We start from the raw sequence: 16,138 nt of genomic DNA, 5'->3' as shown, positions 1-16,138 counted from the left end.
CATTTTTCTGCCGTCTTCCCTAACACTAGAGATCGTACATAAAATGAATAGCAGTGGCTTTATAGCTAGAGATGTGCTGCGTTAAACTTGTGTCCTCCTCTTCTTTTTTGGATTTAGGAGGCCGCCTAAACAATACTCTATTTTTGGAAAGCCGTTCTCGTTTATTTAAACTTTAAGTGGATTCGCAATAGGAAATGTTTAGGAAAATAAAGGTTGTGAGCAGGAAACATTGGCCAAGCGGAAGACACTTAATTTTTGGCCGCTCAGTTCTTTTGGTGTGAGATTTGGCTCGCTGAGCACAAAGTACACAAGTCTTCAGCTACAGAGCTGGGGGGTGAAGTTGGTCAATTTAATTCCCCGAGATCTGACGAAGGCCGGTATCATCTCATATAGCCCCGGCAGAGCAGATCATTAGCAAGCTTAAATCTCTTCTACACTCGGCGAGGGTTTATAGAGAAGTAAATAGACAACCATCATAAGTTCAGAAAATTGTCTGTTCGACCCGTGATAATAGGGAATGGGCGTTTAATAGAGTCCAGCATTCATTCGTTATCAGCATGCAGGCAGGAATGGCCGTTACATTATCTTTTTTTTTTTTTTCTATATGTATTTCGGTGGTTTGGGGGAGTCACGTGGCCGCGCCTCCAACCCCAGTGCGCACGCTGCGCCGTGTTTTGATTTTAGTCACAGCAGACGGCTTAACCACAAGAGATTCTACTGGTTCAAACCAGCATAAACCAGATTTGTTTTTTCTTTCTCCCCAAGTCTACAAAGAAACAGATTACCCCTTGCTTCAAATTCCACAATGAAAAAAAAAAAAACCCTTTTTGTTACAGTTTTTTTTTTTTCTTTAAGGCAGAAAATACACATTGCCATAGTTTGTGAATATCCAAAAATTATGGTTGCCTTGCTACAATTATTTAATAGAACATTTTGCAAAAACAAATCAACAGTTGCCCCGATCATTTGATCACTCCATGTGGATATTGATATTTTCCTGTGTTTTTACGCTTTTTTTTCCCCCCATTTTTAATTTTATTGAATGTCTCTAATTAAAATGATAAAGGAGACACATCCTGCTACTTAGCTTAGTTACAAATCCTAAAGAAAAAAAAAAAACAGCTTAAATTCAGCCATCCAGCACAAATAAGATAAAGATTCCTTTTTTTAGTTGGATTGGAAAAAATGTGTGGATTGGAAAAGATCCTTGAATGTGGAAGAATAACTCTTTTCAAGGAGCCCCGCTTGTAAAATAAAGATCGAAAATTTTCCATTTAAACAATGAAAAGAATGCTGAAAAAAAATCTCAACGTCAAACACATTATTTATCGATGTAGACGTCCCAGTGTTTCCGAACACCGTATTGTCACATTAAATATTTTTTTTTTAATATAAATTAATCTAAGAGATTACTATGTTGTATGTTGTATGTGCAAGACAGTTGTCATAGTCAAATTATTAACATTTCGTTATATTAACATGTTTATAGATTTACTTATTTTATGAATTGCATTTCAACAACACATATTCTGTGTTCATTATGTATTAAGTTTTTGTAACAAATTTACATTAAATATATGCTACCATATATAAACCACACAAGTGTATACTAGGAGAGCTATACCCTTTGTTGACTATATAAATAAATGTTAAATATTTTCATTACTAATGTCTGTATAGTCTATATTGTTTTTTTTATATATATATATTCGCCTTTTATACATTTTTGGCTAATTGGGTATATTTTATAATGGACAAAATAGGGGTTTTATAGGGACATTTTGATTTAAAAAAATATTTCATTACATTATTAAATTATTACATGTTACAATTCATGTTAAAGAGAATTGTCTATGCACTTTAAGAGTTTTTGCATGAAATTCATTGTTGTGTAAGAGATATATTAGGAACACAAATTACCTTGCCATTAATTGTAAAAATATGTTTTATAAAATGTGTGAATTATAGAGTTTGTGTGTGTGTATATACAGTATATAAAATAATAAAAAATAAAACTAAAATATCTATCTATCTATCTATCTATCTATCTATCTATCTATCTATCTATCTATCTATCTATCTATCTATCTATCTATCTATCTATCTATCTATCTATCTATCTATCTATCTATCTATCTATCTTATCTAATTTTTGTTTGGGGGGGGGGGGGCTGTGTATGTCTAGAAATTAATATTGAAGATGGTTGTTACTGAAGTTTCTTGAAATAGAATCCCAAGGACAAATTTTCACGGTCCCATCATTCGTTACAGGGGGCTGCAGCTTTTTTCTCCTACCATTTCTAAAGCACCAGCCGTGAAGGCTGCCATCCCTTGACCTGAACTCTCTTAACAGTGCAGGAGAGCAGCAGTCATTTGTTTAATGAAGGCCTCGATCTTGTTACCACCGGCTGTCGTTAACAGCAGAGGGCTTCCTTTAAGGAGAGAAAATCAAAACAGAAAAAAAAAAATTGATAGTAAATATGCCGTTCTCCCATGTTTATTCACTTTGGTAATTATAGAAATGCAAGACTTTGTTCACCACCTAGCAGTGCAGTGCAAGGTTAGAAATCTCACCGGGTTAAAAACGGGCTTCTGATTTTGTAATTTTTTTTGTTTGTATCCTTTGTCACTATCTTGTTAACACAGATTTGGCAATTTGATGTAGACCACTGACTCATGGATTCTCCATCGGCACCATGCTATTGAGCATTGTTGGTTGACTACCAACCTTTTGTTGTTTGGGAACTACAAGTCCTAGGGTGCACTGTCATGCATGGTCAGATTGTTGAACTGTAGGTAATACTTAAGATTATAAATATGGGGTACCTTTTACAATTCACTCCAATTTTTGGAACAGCCATTTTATTTGCCAGGCAGATATTTATAAATCTGCAACTTAAAAAAACAGAAGGAGTGAGTGATAAAACATCCTAATGCAAGGCATTTGTGACTTTTAATCTGGACAGTCTTGGCCATGCTCCAGAACTCGTCTTTGTGCAATGATTTGCTGCCAAGCCATTCTCTGACACCTTACAGCTTCAGTACCATGGACATTTCTGTCTTTGTTTTCAATACTTTTGGAGCATATTTACTCAGGTACATGTCATCTTCCATTTAAAATAATTTATATATATTGGTCCACGTTTACCATATTGTGGTCACATTTAAGCATGTGGAATTGTATCCCTCTTATGTAAATATGCATGCTGATATTTGGTATATTTAAAGTGTGACCAAAGGCAAAACCTTTTTTTTTCTTTTTTTTTTTTTTTTTTTAAGTTTTGGATAGAGTGGAGAGCGATTAGAACACCTATTAGGTTTTTATTGTTGTCTGTGTCCCCATTATAGAGATTTACTGTGTTTTATTTGTTCTATTTACCATTATCAATGAAAGTGAAAGTAAAAGAAAATCCCAAATTTTGGGTTGTCCCTAGAAAAGTAATAGAGGAAAAATATTCCAATGGGGACACTAGTTCTGGTGATGAGGGGGTCCGCAGGAAATTCCTTTAAAGTGATTGTAAAGGCAGAAGGTTTTTTTATCTTAATGCATTCTTTGCATTACAATAAAAAGCATTCTATGGGCAGCAGCCCCCCTCTGCCCCCCTAACATTTACCTGAGCCCCATCTCTATCCAGTGATGTCCACAAGTGCCTTGGCTGTATGTGAGTCTCCCTCCTGATTGGCTGAGACACAGCAGCGGCGCCATTGGCTCCTTCTGCTCTCAATCGAACTCGGTGAGCCAATCAGGAGAGTGAGGGAGCAGAGCCGGACTGTGGCTCCGTGTCTGAATGAATACACAGAGCTGCAGCTCGGCTTGGGTGCACCCATGGCAAGCTGCTTGCTGTGGAGGCACTCAACAAGGGGGAGGAGCCAGGAGCTCCAACCAGGGACCCGATAAGAGGAGGATCCGGGCTGCTCTGTGCAAAACCGCTGCACAGAGCAGCTAAGTATGACATGTTTGTTATTTTAATAGAAAAAAAAAAAGCGACTTTACAATCACTTTAATTTGCAGGTATTTCTTATCACTTTCTGTTTGGTTATGGGACATGAAGTGAAGGTAAATCTCCCCAATGGGGTGAAGATGACAAAAATAAACTTTACAGGGGTTATAATCCTCCCTTATTCTATCCAAAATGAAAAAAAAAAGTTTTACCTTTAGTTCTACTTTAATACGCTGGAGATGGCATGATTTAAAATTTTTAGTCTAGTGGGCATCATTTTTGTTTTTCAAAGCTAAATGATCCTTGTTACTGCATTGCAAAAATGGCAAAAGTGGTAAAAGTCAACCCTTTACCTCTTGATCTTCAAATTTAAGATAATCAGCAGATGTTTTCTGATGATTTTCTCCCTTTGCAACAGACTGCTGCAGTTTGGGCAATATAAGATTATATATAGAAATGTGTAGGCATGAATTAAATTTCAACACAAAGCAGTTAAATGCAGTGAGAGGAGGAGATAGCCAACTTATCAAGATCATGACAACCTGACAACCTCTAAATGGACATTTATGTATGTATGTGTGTTAACCTAATATTTTGCTTTCCTGGGTCAACTATGTAGGTGAAAATTATATATTTCTTTTTATTATTTTTTTTTGGAGCACTCAAATTTGTGAAACAAAAATATACCTTCTTAGGGTCCATGCACACTGGTTCCTAGAAGAGTTTAGCGTTTTTCCTGTAGAAGCAACTAATGTTATCCTATGTATCCATGCACATTAGGTTGTTTAGAGGCATATTTTAAACTCTGTGTTTAGAGGCAGAAAAAAAAACCTTCTGATTTGCATTTTTGAGGGCGTTTTTTTTTTGGCAGAAAAAAACCCTAGACGCAAGTACAAAAACCGCTCAAAATTAGCGGGGTTTTTTCTGCTAAGAGCACTGGCGTTTTTTTAAGCCAGTGTTTATGGACCCTTAAGTGGTATTTCTACAATCCATAAATGCACTTTATAGTTAGTAATTACTTGCACATTATTCTGTAAGGAAAAGACCGAAGAACCAAACTATGACATCTCTTATCAGTGAATAGCACTGGGTCTCAAGATATGCATAGGTGACTCGTTGGACTTCATAATAAATGATTATGGTAAACCAGGCTCCCTTTGCTGTGGATTGCTTCATTTGGGAGTTTCTCATTACAGGTTACATGGCCTTATTTAATAATCACTCTATTACCCCAAAACAGATGGGTCATTTCTTTTATAAACTATTTTCATGTAACTAGCATATTAAGGATCTTGAGTTTTTAACCTCTTTGTGCCGAGTGCACACAAATATGTGGCCGCTCAGCACGTAGGCACAGCCCCCGAAAAAAAAAAAAACGCTGTTGAAATTTAATTTATGCTTACGAACTTCTTCATATAATCTTCCATTGTTCAAACTGCAGCATTCTGTTGCAAAGGGAGGAAATCATGAGAAAACATCTGCTGATTATCTTAAATTTAAAGGTCATTGCAAGAGGTAAGGGGTTGACTTTTGCCATTTTTGCAACACAATAACAAGGAGCATTTAGCATCTTTGCAAAACAAAAGTGATGTCCACTAACAAAAAAAATTGAAAAAAAATGCCACCTCCAGCATGATAAATATACCAAATATCAGCAAGCACATTTACATAACACTGATACAATTCCTCAAGCTTAAATGTGGCCACAACATAGTAAAAGTGTACAACGTAAATGGAGGGTTCTATCTATATCATATATATATATATATATATATATATATATATATATATATATATATATATATATATATATATATATATATATAGTCAGACAGATGGATATATATATATATCTCTAGCTATCTATCTATATCTATCCATCTGTCTTTTTATAATATATACATATATAGTTAATAGTAGATAACATGTACTTGCTCCCGGCACAGTTACTGGTGGCTACCTGAATGCTCCCGTTCACTGCTTGTGATCGGGCGCTTTCCAATCATCTGACCACCATGACCGCCAATCATGGCAGTCACATGACCATGAGCCCCGTCTTGCCTTCCGACATTCTAAAGCTCTTTAAGGGCTGGCAGGCGCCGGCTCTAAGGGGTTAAACGTTCATGTGCCTAAAGCAACCACTTAAGAGTTTTGATTTCTTATTAGCAATAGAAAATGAGCAGCACAGACAAGCGTTGGCTAAATTGCCTTCACCCTGAAGATGTCCTTTTTCTGGCTTTATACAGCTTGCCTGGGGTATTGCAGGCCCTACATGATTTATGTTTGTTTAATTGAGACTCTCTAAAAATGATTATCCAACTCGCGCCCATCAGTTTCAGAATTAATTTCTGTTGTAACATGCCGGTCTTTTTTCTGCATGTAAAAGAATAGTAGTAGGAGGTGCAAGGGACCGATGGTCCTGAGATGACGGATTGAAAGGCTGCTCAGAAACTGAAGGCGCGCTTAGAATTCTTTGGTATGGAAAGCTGAATTGCTACCCGCAGTGCAGCTTTGTTTTAATCCAGTCAGTGTGATATTTTGTTGCTAATAATTCGAGGCTCTTCATTTGTACCATCATGCACAGGAATGTTTAAGTTCCCCTCTTGAAAGGTGGCACTTTCCTCCTGACGAGGCAGGGTGACTTGGTGGAAGTCGACGTTGCAAAGAACACACAGGCTAAAACCTCTCTTTTCTCTCGAACACACACTTCCACCGAGCCATTCCCCTCTTCTTGATGATTGTGTCTTAGATGTGGTTTTAAAAGAGAATCCCAAACCATTCTTTCTGTTTAATGTGACAGTGTGAGAAACTGATCTTTAGTCGCTCACAAAAAAAATAAAAAAAAATAAAAAAAGAAGGCAAAAAAAAAAAAAAACACCCGGCGTGTAGTCTATGTTTAGCTCCTTTTAATGTGTTTGCCTGTGATTTTTAAATGCTAAACATGTAAACAGATAAATTGTCAATGTTAATTCTGTATCCTGTCACACAGCTGATCTCTCTCTCTCTTGCTTCTGTTTCCTTTTTATCTTTCTTTGTGGATTCACGTTGCAGTTGATAAAATTACGGGAAGAGGTGAGTGCTGCCTAAGCCCCCCATTCACCACCCGCTCTACCACTCATGCTTATGTCTCTCGCTGAAAGCTCCGTTTTCCCGTATCAGAACTTGACTTTCTCTTTTAGCTCAGGTTTTGAAAAAGGATTTGCTGAATCTAAGCACAGATTACACAAAATACGGTACATCTCTGCCCACAATTTTTTGTTTTTCATTATTTTATTTTTTTTCCCTTTTACTTTACAAATATACATTCGCAACACCCATTGCTTGAATGACATGTAGTTGTAATGGGAACTGGAAGAAATACGCTTAGAGAGGTGATAGTTTTATTGATATTCATGAATATCAACCTTTATTACTTTTTGGAAGGTTGATTTAAAAAAAAAAGAATGTGTTTGCAGTTCTTTAGGGGTTAATGCTATGGCTGACGAATAGGTATGTAGAATTTGCCACTTTTGAGCATACTTGGGAGTTGTTAATATATTTTATTTTACAGTAGAGCTCAGTGTGCTCTTTGGTTCCCTGTAGTTGGCCATTTCAGGCTGAGGGGCTAGCTGAAATGTCCTTCACTGGATTACTGATAAGAAACCATGAGACTCTAGTAGAAAAGAAGGAAGTCAAAAACCTGTGGCTTATATATAAGTGATGGATAGAGAGATCGTGAACTCTATAAATGGACTGGATAAGGGTCTGAAGGCAAGCAGACCACATATCAGATGAGAGAGTAAAAGACCACCAGGGCTCCAGTATAAACCAGAAGGGCAATGCCTATATCCAAAGGGAATTGGGAGGACGCCAAATTAAAATCTTCAAGGAGGTGTCTGGTGCAAACATAACTACTTGTACATGGTAGACTAGTAAGAAAACAAAAAATACATATAAGAATTAATAGGAATTAAAGAGGAACTGCTGTCTGCTCACATAATTTGTAATAAAAACATCTTTGCCATTCTGAAGCTTCCCTCCAACCACCTTGCATAATATTTTATATATACTGTGATTCTGTACTTGCCAAATATGCTGCAGAAATCTCCCTCCACTAAGTCTGGCTGCAGCCATTTTAACTATGGGCAGCTTAGGCTGCTGCCTGTTCACTTCCTGGATTTACACAGACACACACACATATACATATATATACAGTATCTCACAAAAGTGAGTACACCCCTCAAATTTTTGGTAAATATTTTATTATATCTTTTCATGTGACAACACTGAAGAAATTACACTTTGCTACAATGTATAGTAGTGAGTGTACAGCTTGTATAACAGTTTAAATTTGCTGTCCCCTCAAAATAACTTAACACACAGCCATTAATGTCTAAACTGCTGGCAACAAAAGTGAGTACACCCCTAAGTGAAAATGTCCAAATTGGGCCCAAAGTGTCAATATTTTGTGTGGCCACAATTATTTTCCAGCACTGCCTTACCCTCTTGGTCATGGAGTTCACCAGAGATTCACAGATTGCCACTGGATTCTTCTTCTACTCCTCCATGACGACATCACGGAGCTGGTGGATGTTAGAGACCTTGTGCTCCTCCACCTTCCGTTTTGAGGATGCCCCACAGATGCTCAATAGTCTGTCCATCACCTTTACCCTCAGATTCTTTAGCAAGGCAGTGGTCATCTTGGAGGTGTGTTTGGGGTCGTTATCATGTTGGAATACTGCCCTGTGGCCCAGTCTCCGAAGGCAGGGGATCATGCTCTGCTTCAGTATGTTACAGTACATGTTGGCATTCATGGTTCCCTCGATGAACTGTAGCTCCCCAGTGCCGGCAGCACTCATGCAGCCCCAGACCATGACACTCCCACCACCATGCTTGACTGTAGGCACGCTTGTTTTTGTACTCCTCACCTGGTTGCCGCCACACACGCTTGACACCATCTGAACCAAATAAGTTCATCTTGGTCTCATCGGACCACAGGACATGGTTCCAGTAATCCATGTCCTTGGACTGCTTGTCTTCAGCAAACTGTTTGTGGGCTTTCTTGTGCATCATCTTTAGAAGAGGCTTCCTTCTGGGACGACAGCCATGTAGACCAATTTGATGCAGTGTGCAGCGTATGATCTGAGCACTGACAGGGTGACCCTCCACCTCTTCAGCCTCTGCAGCAATGCTGGCAGCACTCATACGTCTATTTCCCAGATAACCTCTGGATATGACGCTGAGCACGTGTACTCAACTTCTTTGGTTGACCATGGCGAGGCCTGTTCCGAGTGGAACCTGTCCTGTTAAACTGCTGTATGGTCTTGGCCACCGTGCTGCAGCTCAGTTTTAGGGTCTTGGCAATCTTCTTATAGCCTAGGCCATCTTTATGTAGAGCAACAATTCTTTTTTTCACATCCTCAGAGTTCTTTGCCATGAGGTGCCATATTGAAGTTCTAGTGACCAGTATGAAAGTGTGAAAGCAATAACACCAGTTTTAACACATCTGCTCCCCATTCACACCTGAGACCTTGTAACACTAACGAGTCACATGACGCTGAGGAGGGAAAATGGCTAATTGGGCCTAATTTAAACATTTTCACTTAGGGGTATACTCACTTGCCGTTGCCAGCGGGTTAGACATTAATGGCTGTATGTTGAGTTATTTTGAGGGGACAGCAAATTTACACTGTTATACCAGCTGACTAATTTACATTGTAGCAAAGTGTCATTTCTTCAGTGTTGTCACATGAAAAGATAGAATAAAAGATTTACAAAAATGTGAGGGGTGTATCTCACAAAAGTGAGCACACCCCTCACATTTTTGTAAATATTTTATTCTATCTTTTCGTGTGACAACACTGAAGAAATGACACTTTGGTACAATGAAAAGTAGTGAGTGTACAGCTTGTATAACAGTGTAAATTTGCTGTCTCCTCAAAATAACTCAACACACAGCCATTATTATCTAAACCGCTGGTAACAAAAGTGAGTACACCCCTAAGTGAAAATGTCCAAATTGGGTCCGATTAGCCATTTTCCCCTCCCCAGTGTCATGTGACTCATTAGTGTTACAAGGGCTCAGGTGTGAATGGGGAGCAGGTGTGTTAAATTTGGTGTTATCGCTCTCACTCTCTCATACTGGTCACTGGAAGTTCAACATGACACCTCATGATAAAGAACTCTCTGAGGATCTGAACAAAAGAATTGTTTCTCTACATAAAGATGGCCTAGGCTATAAGAAGATTGGCAAGACCCTGAAACTGAGCTTCAGCATGGTGGCCAAAACCATACAGTGGTTTAACAGGACAGGTTCCACTAAGTACAGGCCTCGCCATGGTCGACCAAAGAAGTTGAGTGCACGTGTTCAGCGTCATATCCAGAGGTTGTCTTTTGGAAATGGATGTATGAGTGCTGCCAGCATTGCTGCAGAGGTTGAAGGGGTGGGGGGTCAGCCTGTCAGTGCTCAGACCATACGCCACACACTGCATCAAACTGGTCTGCATGGCTGTCATCCCAGAAGGAAGCCTCTTCTAAAGATGATGCACAAGAAAGCCCACAAACAGTTTGCTGAAGACAAGCAGGCAAGAACATGGATTACTGGAACCATGTCATGTGGTCTGATGAGACCAAGATACTTATTTGGTTCAGATGGTGTCAAGCGTGTGTGGCGGCAACCAGGTGAAGAGTACAAAGACAAGTGTGTCTTGCCTACAGTCAAGCATGGTGGTAGAAGGGTCATGGTCTGGGGCTGCATGAGTGCTGCCAGCAGTGGGGAGCTACAGTTCATTGAGGGAACCATGAATGCCAACATGTACTGTGACATACTGAAGCAGAGCATGATCCCCTCCCTTCAGAGACTGGGCCGCAGGGCAGTATTCCAACATAACGACCCCAAAAACACTGCCAAGATGACCACTGCCTTGCTAAAGAAGCTGAGAGTAAAGTTGATGGATTGGACAAGCATGTCTCCAGACCTAAGCCCTATTGAGCATCTGTGGGACATCCTCAAATGGAAGGTGGAGGAGTGCAAGGTCTCTAACATCCACCAGCTCCGTGAAGTCATCATGGAGGAGTGGAAGAGGACTCCGGTGGAAACCTGTGAAGCTCTGGTGAACTCCATGCCCAAGAGGGTTAGGACAGTGCTGGAAAATGATGGTGACCACACAAAATATTGAAACTTTGGGCCCAATTTGGACATTTTCACTTAGGGGTGTACTCACTTTTGTTTTATAATAAAATATTTACAAAAATGGGAGGGGTGTACTCACTTTTGTGAGATACTGGTATGTGTACATGTATATAACACACACACACACCCCTCTGCTGTGTATGTGTATATATATATATATATATATACACACACACACCTCTGCTTGCCTGCATATTTCTCCTCTCTGGATGAATACACATGGATCTCTGCAGTCTCCTGTTATCTCCACCCTCATCCAGCCCCCTCCTGCTCTGCAGCTCTGATTGACCCTCTTATGACTCATCCCCCTTTCCTTCCATGATGTCATAAGCCTAGGCTAATAACCAGACAAGAAACAGGAAGTGGGCTGTATAAGGTATTTACTGGCAGAAAAAAATGTTTTACTATCCAAAGTTAAAACAACAAGGGCAGAATATTTAATATATGAAAAGTTGAAAAAATTACTAAAGGTCCGCTTTAAATTATATCAAAACGGTCTATAAATAAAAGTTGAGTAAATTCATTATAGAAAAAAATATACTGATAATCAATTAAGTGGATGAATTTATCTACCAGTAGTAGATAGCATTCATGTTAAGGCATGGTAATTAAGATTAGAAACCTTATTCTAAATCCTGATTAATTAATTCACAACTTTAAAGAATATTAAAGGACATTTAACAATGTCAAAAACTTAAATATAATCCTTACTTACAAATAAAGTTATGGCAGACAAATACGGTCATTTTCAGCAAAGCTTATAGTGCACAATTTTAGTGTCTGTGTTTCGGTCCTCATTGTCCTGATTGTTAGCCATGGCTGGTGATTCAACCTGTAGAAATTTTAGCAAAAATATAGGCATCTACATTCAATAGAAAAATACATATTTGAGGATTGTCTTTGCTGTCAAAAAAATGTGTAAGGACTCTTTCACACGGGGCGGATCAGTGATGATCCGCCCTGTGAACACCCGCTTGCTCAGCGGGGATCGCTCCGCCGATCCCCGCTGAGCATGAAGTTGACAGGTCCATCGCTGCACACTGTGCAGCTACGGACCTGTCAGAGCGCCGCTCTCCCCTATGGGGGATCAGATGATGACGGACCGTAGTGTCCGTCATCACCCGATCCGATCCGAAAACGGACGGAAAAGTAGGTTTTTCCTCCGTTACACTTTTCGGATCGGAGCGGGTCGGATGTCAGCGGACATGTCACCGCTGACATCCGACGCTCCATAGGGATACATGTATGTCCGTTTTTCATCCAAAAACGGAAGGATGAAAAACGGACATACGGATCCCTCGTGTAAAAGAGGCCTAATTCATTTCAGGAGGTTCTCCTGCCAAACACTACAAGGCCCTGACCACTTACCTTTCTCCACTGCAGTCAAAGCAATATGACTTGGTCAGGACTGGGATGGGATAATAAAGGGACAACAGTTCTATGCTCTCTCTTTCAATTAGCAAACACTGGGCTCAGTTCACAAAGCAGTATCTTACTGCATCCGAGAATGCGGTAAGATACCGCACAGTGTTGTTAAAATTTTTCTTGGCATTCACTAAACGCTACTAAAATACCGCATTACCTTTTTTTTGAAGTCATGCAGTGTTTTAGTAGTAAAAGCCTTCCGTAATTTACCAACGTCAGTAGCTGGCGTCCCTAACAAATCGTGTCAAAAGCTAGTTGTTAAGGAGCGCGTCCTCAATAACCAATGAGTCATCAGCTGTTAGCAGGGTTCCCCGCTGACAGCTGAATGTAAAAAGAATTGCCAAAAAAAAAATGATTTAAAAAAAATGGCATAGTGTCCCCCTCAATCCATACCAGGCCCTTCGCCCCCCAGGGCTTTTTTTTTTAAAGATGGCGTGGGGTACCCATACCCGACCCTTATCCGAGCATGCAGCTTGGCAGGTCAGGAAAGGGGGGGCGAGCGAGTCCTCAACATAGGGGTTGCTTTGGGGCTCCCCCCAAGCAGCTTGTCCCCATGTTGATTAAGGTACTGTTTTAAAAGAACATTTTAAGTATTTTAATGATTAAATAACTGGATTAAATGTAGGTCTTTCATATCTTACTTCACTTACACATAAAGCTTTTCTGTTGGCTCTTTAGCCTGGTGTTCCATTGAAGGCAAGCATCTAAAACTTAAAGTGATTGTAAAGGCAGAAGGTTTTTTTATCTTAATGAATTCTTTGCATTAAGATAAAAAGCCTTCTGTGTACAGCAGTGCCCCTCTTACCTGAGCCCCATCTAGATCCAGCGATGTTGCAGAAATGTCTCAGCTGCCCAGGACTCCCCTCCTCATTGGCTGAGACAGCAGCGTGGCGCCATTGGCTCCCACTGCTGTCAATCAAAGTCAGTCAGCCAATAAGGTGAGAAAGGGGGCGGGAGGGACCGTGGCTCCATGTCTGAATGGACACAGGGAGCTGTGACTCGGCTCGGGTGCCCCCATAGCAAGCTGCTTGCTTTGGGGGCACTCAGCAGGAGGGAGGGGCCAGGAGCACCGAAGAGGGTCCTGAGAAAAGGAGGATCTGGTCTGCTTTGTGCAAATCCACTGCACAGAGGAGGTAAGTATAACATGTTATTTTTATCTAAAAAAAACCTAGACTTTACAATCACTTACAAAGTGGATGTAAACCCTCTCCTATGCCCAGTGAAGTGAACAGCCTCAGATGGTACACAGAGATGAAAACAATCTCCCTACATAAGTTTTACATGCATATCTGCTTTCTTCAGCTTTTTATATTCTTTAGAATATAAAACATTGTGCTACATACATACATTGTGTTAGAATTTGTACTTCCTCTTTCAGCAGTGGGAGGAGAGTCTTGGCCTACACTGTGTGAGAACTGATTGGAGGAAAGGCACCCCCCCCCCCTCCCCATTGTAGTGAAAGAAACTTGCAGAGCTGTGCTGTGAATAGGCCAGCTCTCTGCTAATCTATTCTGTTGGACAGGGTGGCATACACACGGCCCAAATGTCAGCTGTTTATTGATCTTAATTTTTTAACTGGCTGATGTTTTCTGACATTTGGCCCTTGTGTACAGGGCTTAAGAAAAAAATCCCTTGCAACATAAACAGCTTATTTGCCTTTAGTAAATGAACCCCTAGATGTTTGGCAAGCTGATGAATGTGACTTGACTTGGTAAACACAGGCGTATGTGTTTTACAGATGAGCTGACTCTTCCAGCAGGCGTTTGGTGGCAAATGCTAATTTAAAAGACATTTTTGGCTGAACTTTTTTTGATCATACTAATCTTTTGGGTCACGGGAGTACATTTTCTAATTTTCTCCTCTGACTCAGTGTCAGCCGATAGCTCCCATCTAAGAAAAAAGGGGGCTCTAGCATAAATGATCAGCGTTTTTCATAACTCCAAGCAGAGCTCAGTTTGTCCAAAAATGTAATGTTGGATATAGAAAGGACTTTAGCATATGGTATAGAATGTGTACTGGGTAATCGGCAATATCTGTACAAATGAACAAAAGACCAGCAGCTGGCTGAACACAGATTGTCAACCTCAAATCTTTTATTTTACCTCTTGGTAGCCTGCGTTCATGAAGGCATAACGTGTGAAGTATATTTCTTCCCCTGCATTATTTATTTATTTCGCCTGGATTTGTTTTGTTCAATTCACTAAGGGCATTACTGCTCACATAGGATGCATTTACTGCATGCGCATGATAACATACGTTAGTACTTTTTTCAATTTTAGCCTGTTAAAGTTGATTTACAAAGAATGTTGCAGGGGTGTTCACTATTAAAATGACAGGGAGCACCAACAATGGTTGGGCCATGGGAGCCTACAGCCTGCCTTTGCTCCCTGAAACCACTGACAATTATACAGTGATCAGTGCTATAAAAATGCACTGATAACTGTGTAAATGTCACTGGCAGGGAAGGGGATAACATTAGGGGGCGATCAAGAGTTAACTGTGTTCCCTGACTGTGTGTTCTAACTGGGGGGGGGGGACTGACTATTGGAGTTGACAGATCGTGGTTCCTAGCTATTAAGAACTCACAATCTGCTTCTCCTCTCCTCACAGAACAGGGATTTGTGTGTTTACACACACACACACACACACACACACACACACACACACACACACACACACACACACGAACCTGTTCTGCCTCTCGTGCCCGCGATCGCGCGTGGCTGGCGGTCGTCACAGCCGCCGGCCACGAGCATCTGTAGCCCCACCATGCAGCGGGCATGCGCGCCTGCTATCCCGCTTAAAGGAGCCGACGGACAGCTACAACGGTTTGCGGGATCATGCTGACCTGCCGCAGTATGATGGCGGCGGCTGGTCGGCAAGTGGTTAAAATAGACTTCAAGGTGGTGGTAACCGTGTGCTTTTCTTTTGAGAAGAGCTGGAAAAGGGTCCACATAAAGTGAAACGTCACTCTCCCAATTAACATTGATTATTTTTAATCCTTATGCTGCTAGTATTAGTAAATAGATAATTTTTTAATTTTTTAAACCTTTTTTTTTTTTTTTTTTTTTTTACATTTCTTCAGTTACTTCCTGGTTTCCTGCCTCTAGGCAAATGATCCCAGGAGTCTTCAGTAGGGGAGGAGAGGAGGAGGAGTTTTCTCAGCTAAGCACACTCTCATGTATGCATAAAGGCAGGAAGTAAATGCTACATGAATCATTTGCCCTTACTCAAGATGGCCACAGCCAGAAATCCTAGGGGGTGTTTTTTTTGGATGGGGGAGTGTGCTTTGAATAATAAAAATGTATTAAATAGTGTTTTTGGTTTGTGATACTCGGATGCAGTGAAGATCTGCTTTAAGGTGATGATAAAATAACACTTTAATAGATCAGGCTTTCAGCAGTTAAATGTTCATCTTTTATATAGTGTAATAAAACTACTCATTTTGAATTAGAGTGTAACTATGGGCAAAAAGAAAATCACATTTATGATGAAGTCTGTCAGAATTAAAGTGATTGTAAAGCTTCAATTAAAAACAAAAACAAACAAACATGTCATGCTTACCTGCTCTGTCTAATAGTTTTGCATAGAGCAGCCCCGA

General features: G+C 40.1%; 1 protein-coding gene across 7 annotated transcripts in view; it reads left to right on the top strand.

Annotated features, from left to right (window-relative positions):
* VTI1A (vesicle transport through interaction with t-SNAREs 1A) overlaps positions 1–16,138 on the top strand; it is a 678,091-nt gene that overhangs the window by 161,611 nt on the left and 500,342 nt on the right. For 4 of the 7 annotated variants that reach the window (XM_073595879.1, XM_073595874.1, XM_073595875.1 and 1 more), the window contains exon 5: positions 6,993–7,013. The exons of the other annotated variants lie outside the window; for them this stretch is intronic. In XM_073595879.1, the coding sequence (XP_073451980.1) occupies positions 6,993–7,013 (21 nt within the window). The remainder of the gene's footprint in view (positions 1–6,992; positions 7,014–16,138) is intronic. 7 annotated transcript variants of the gene reach the window in all.

This window comes from Aquarana catesbeiana, linkage group LG08 (genome assembly GCF_042186555.1).
Source record: "Aquarana catesbeiana isolate 2022-GZ linkage group LG08, ASM4218655v1, whole genome shotgun sequence".
In the NCBI taxonomy this organism is placed as follows: domain Eukaryota; kingdom Metazoa; phylum Chordata; class Amphibia; order Anura; family Ranidae; genus Aquarana; species Aquarana catesbeiana.
Note: the sequence above shows the minus strand (reverse complement) of the source record. Positions and strands in the feature narration are given on the sequence as shown.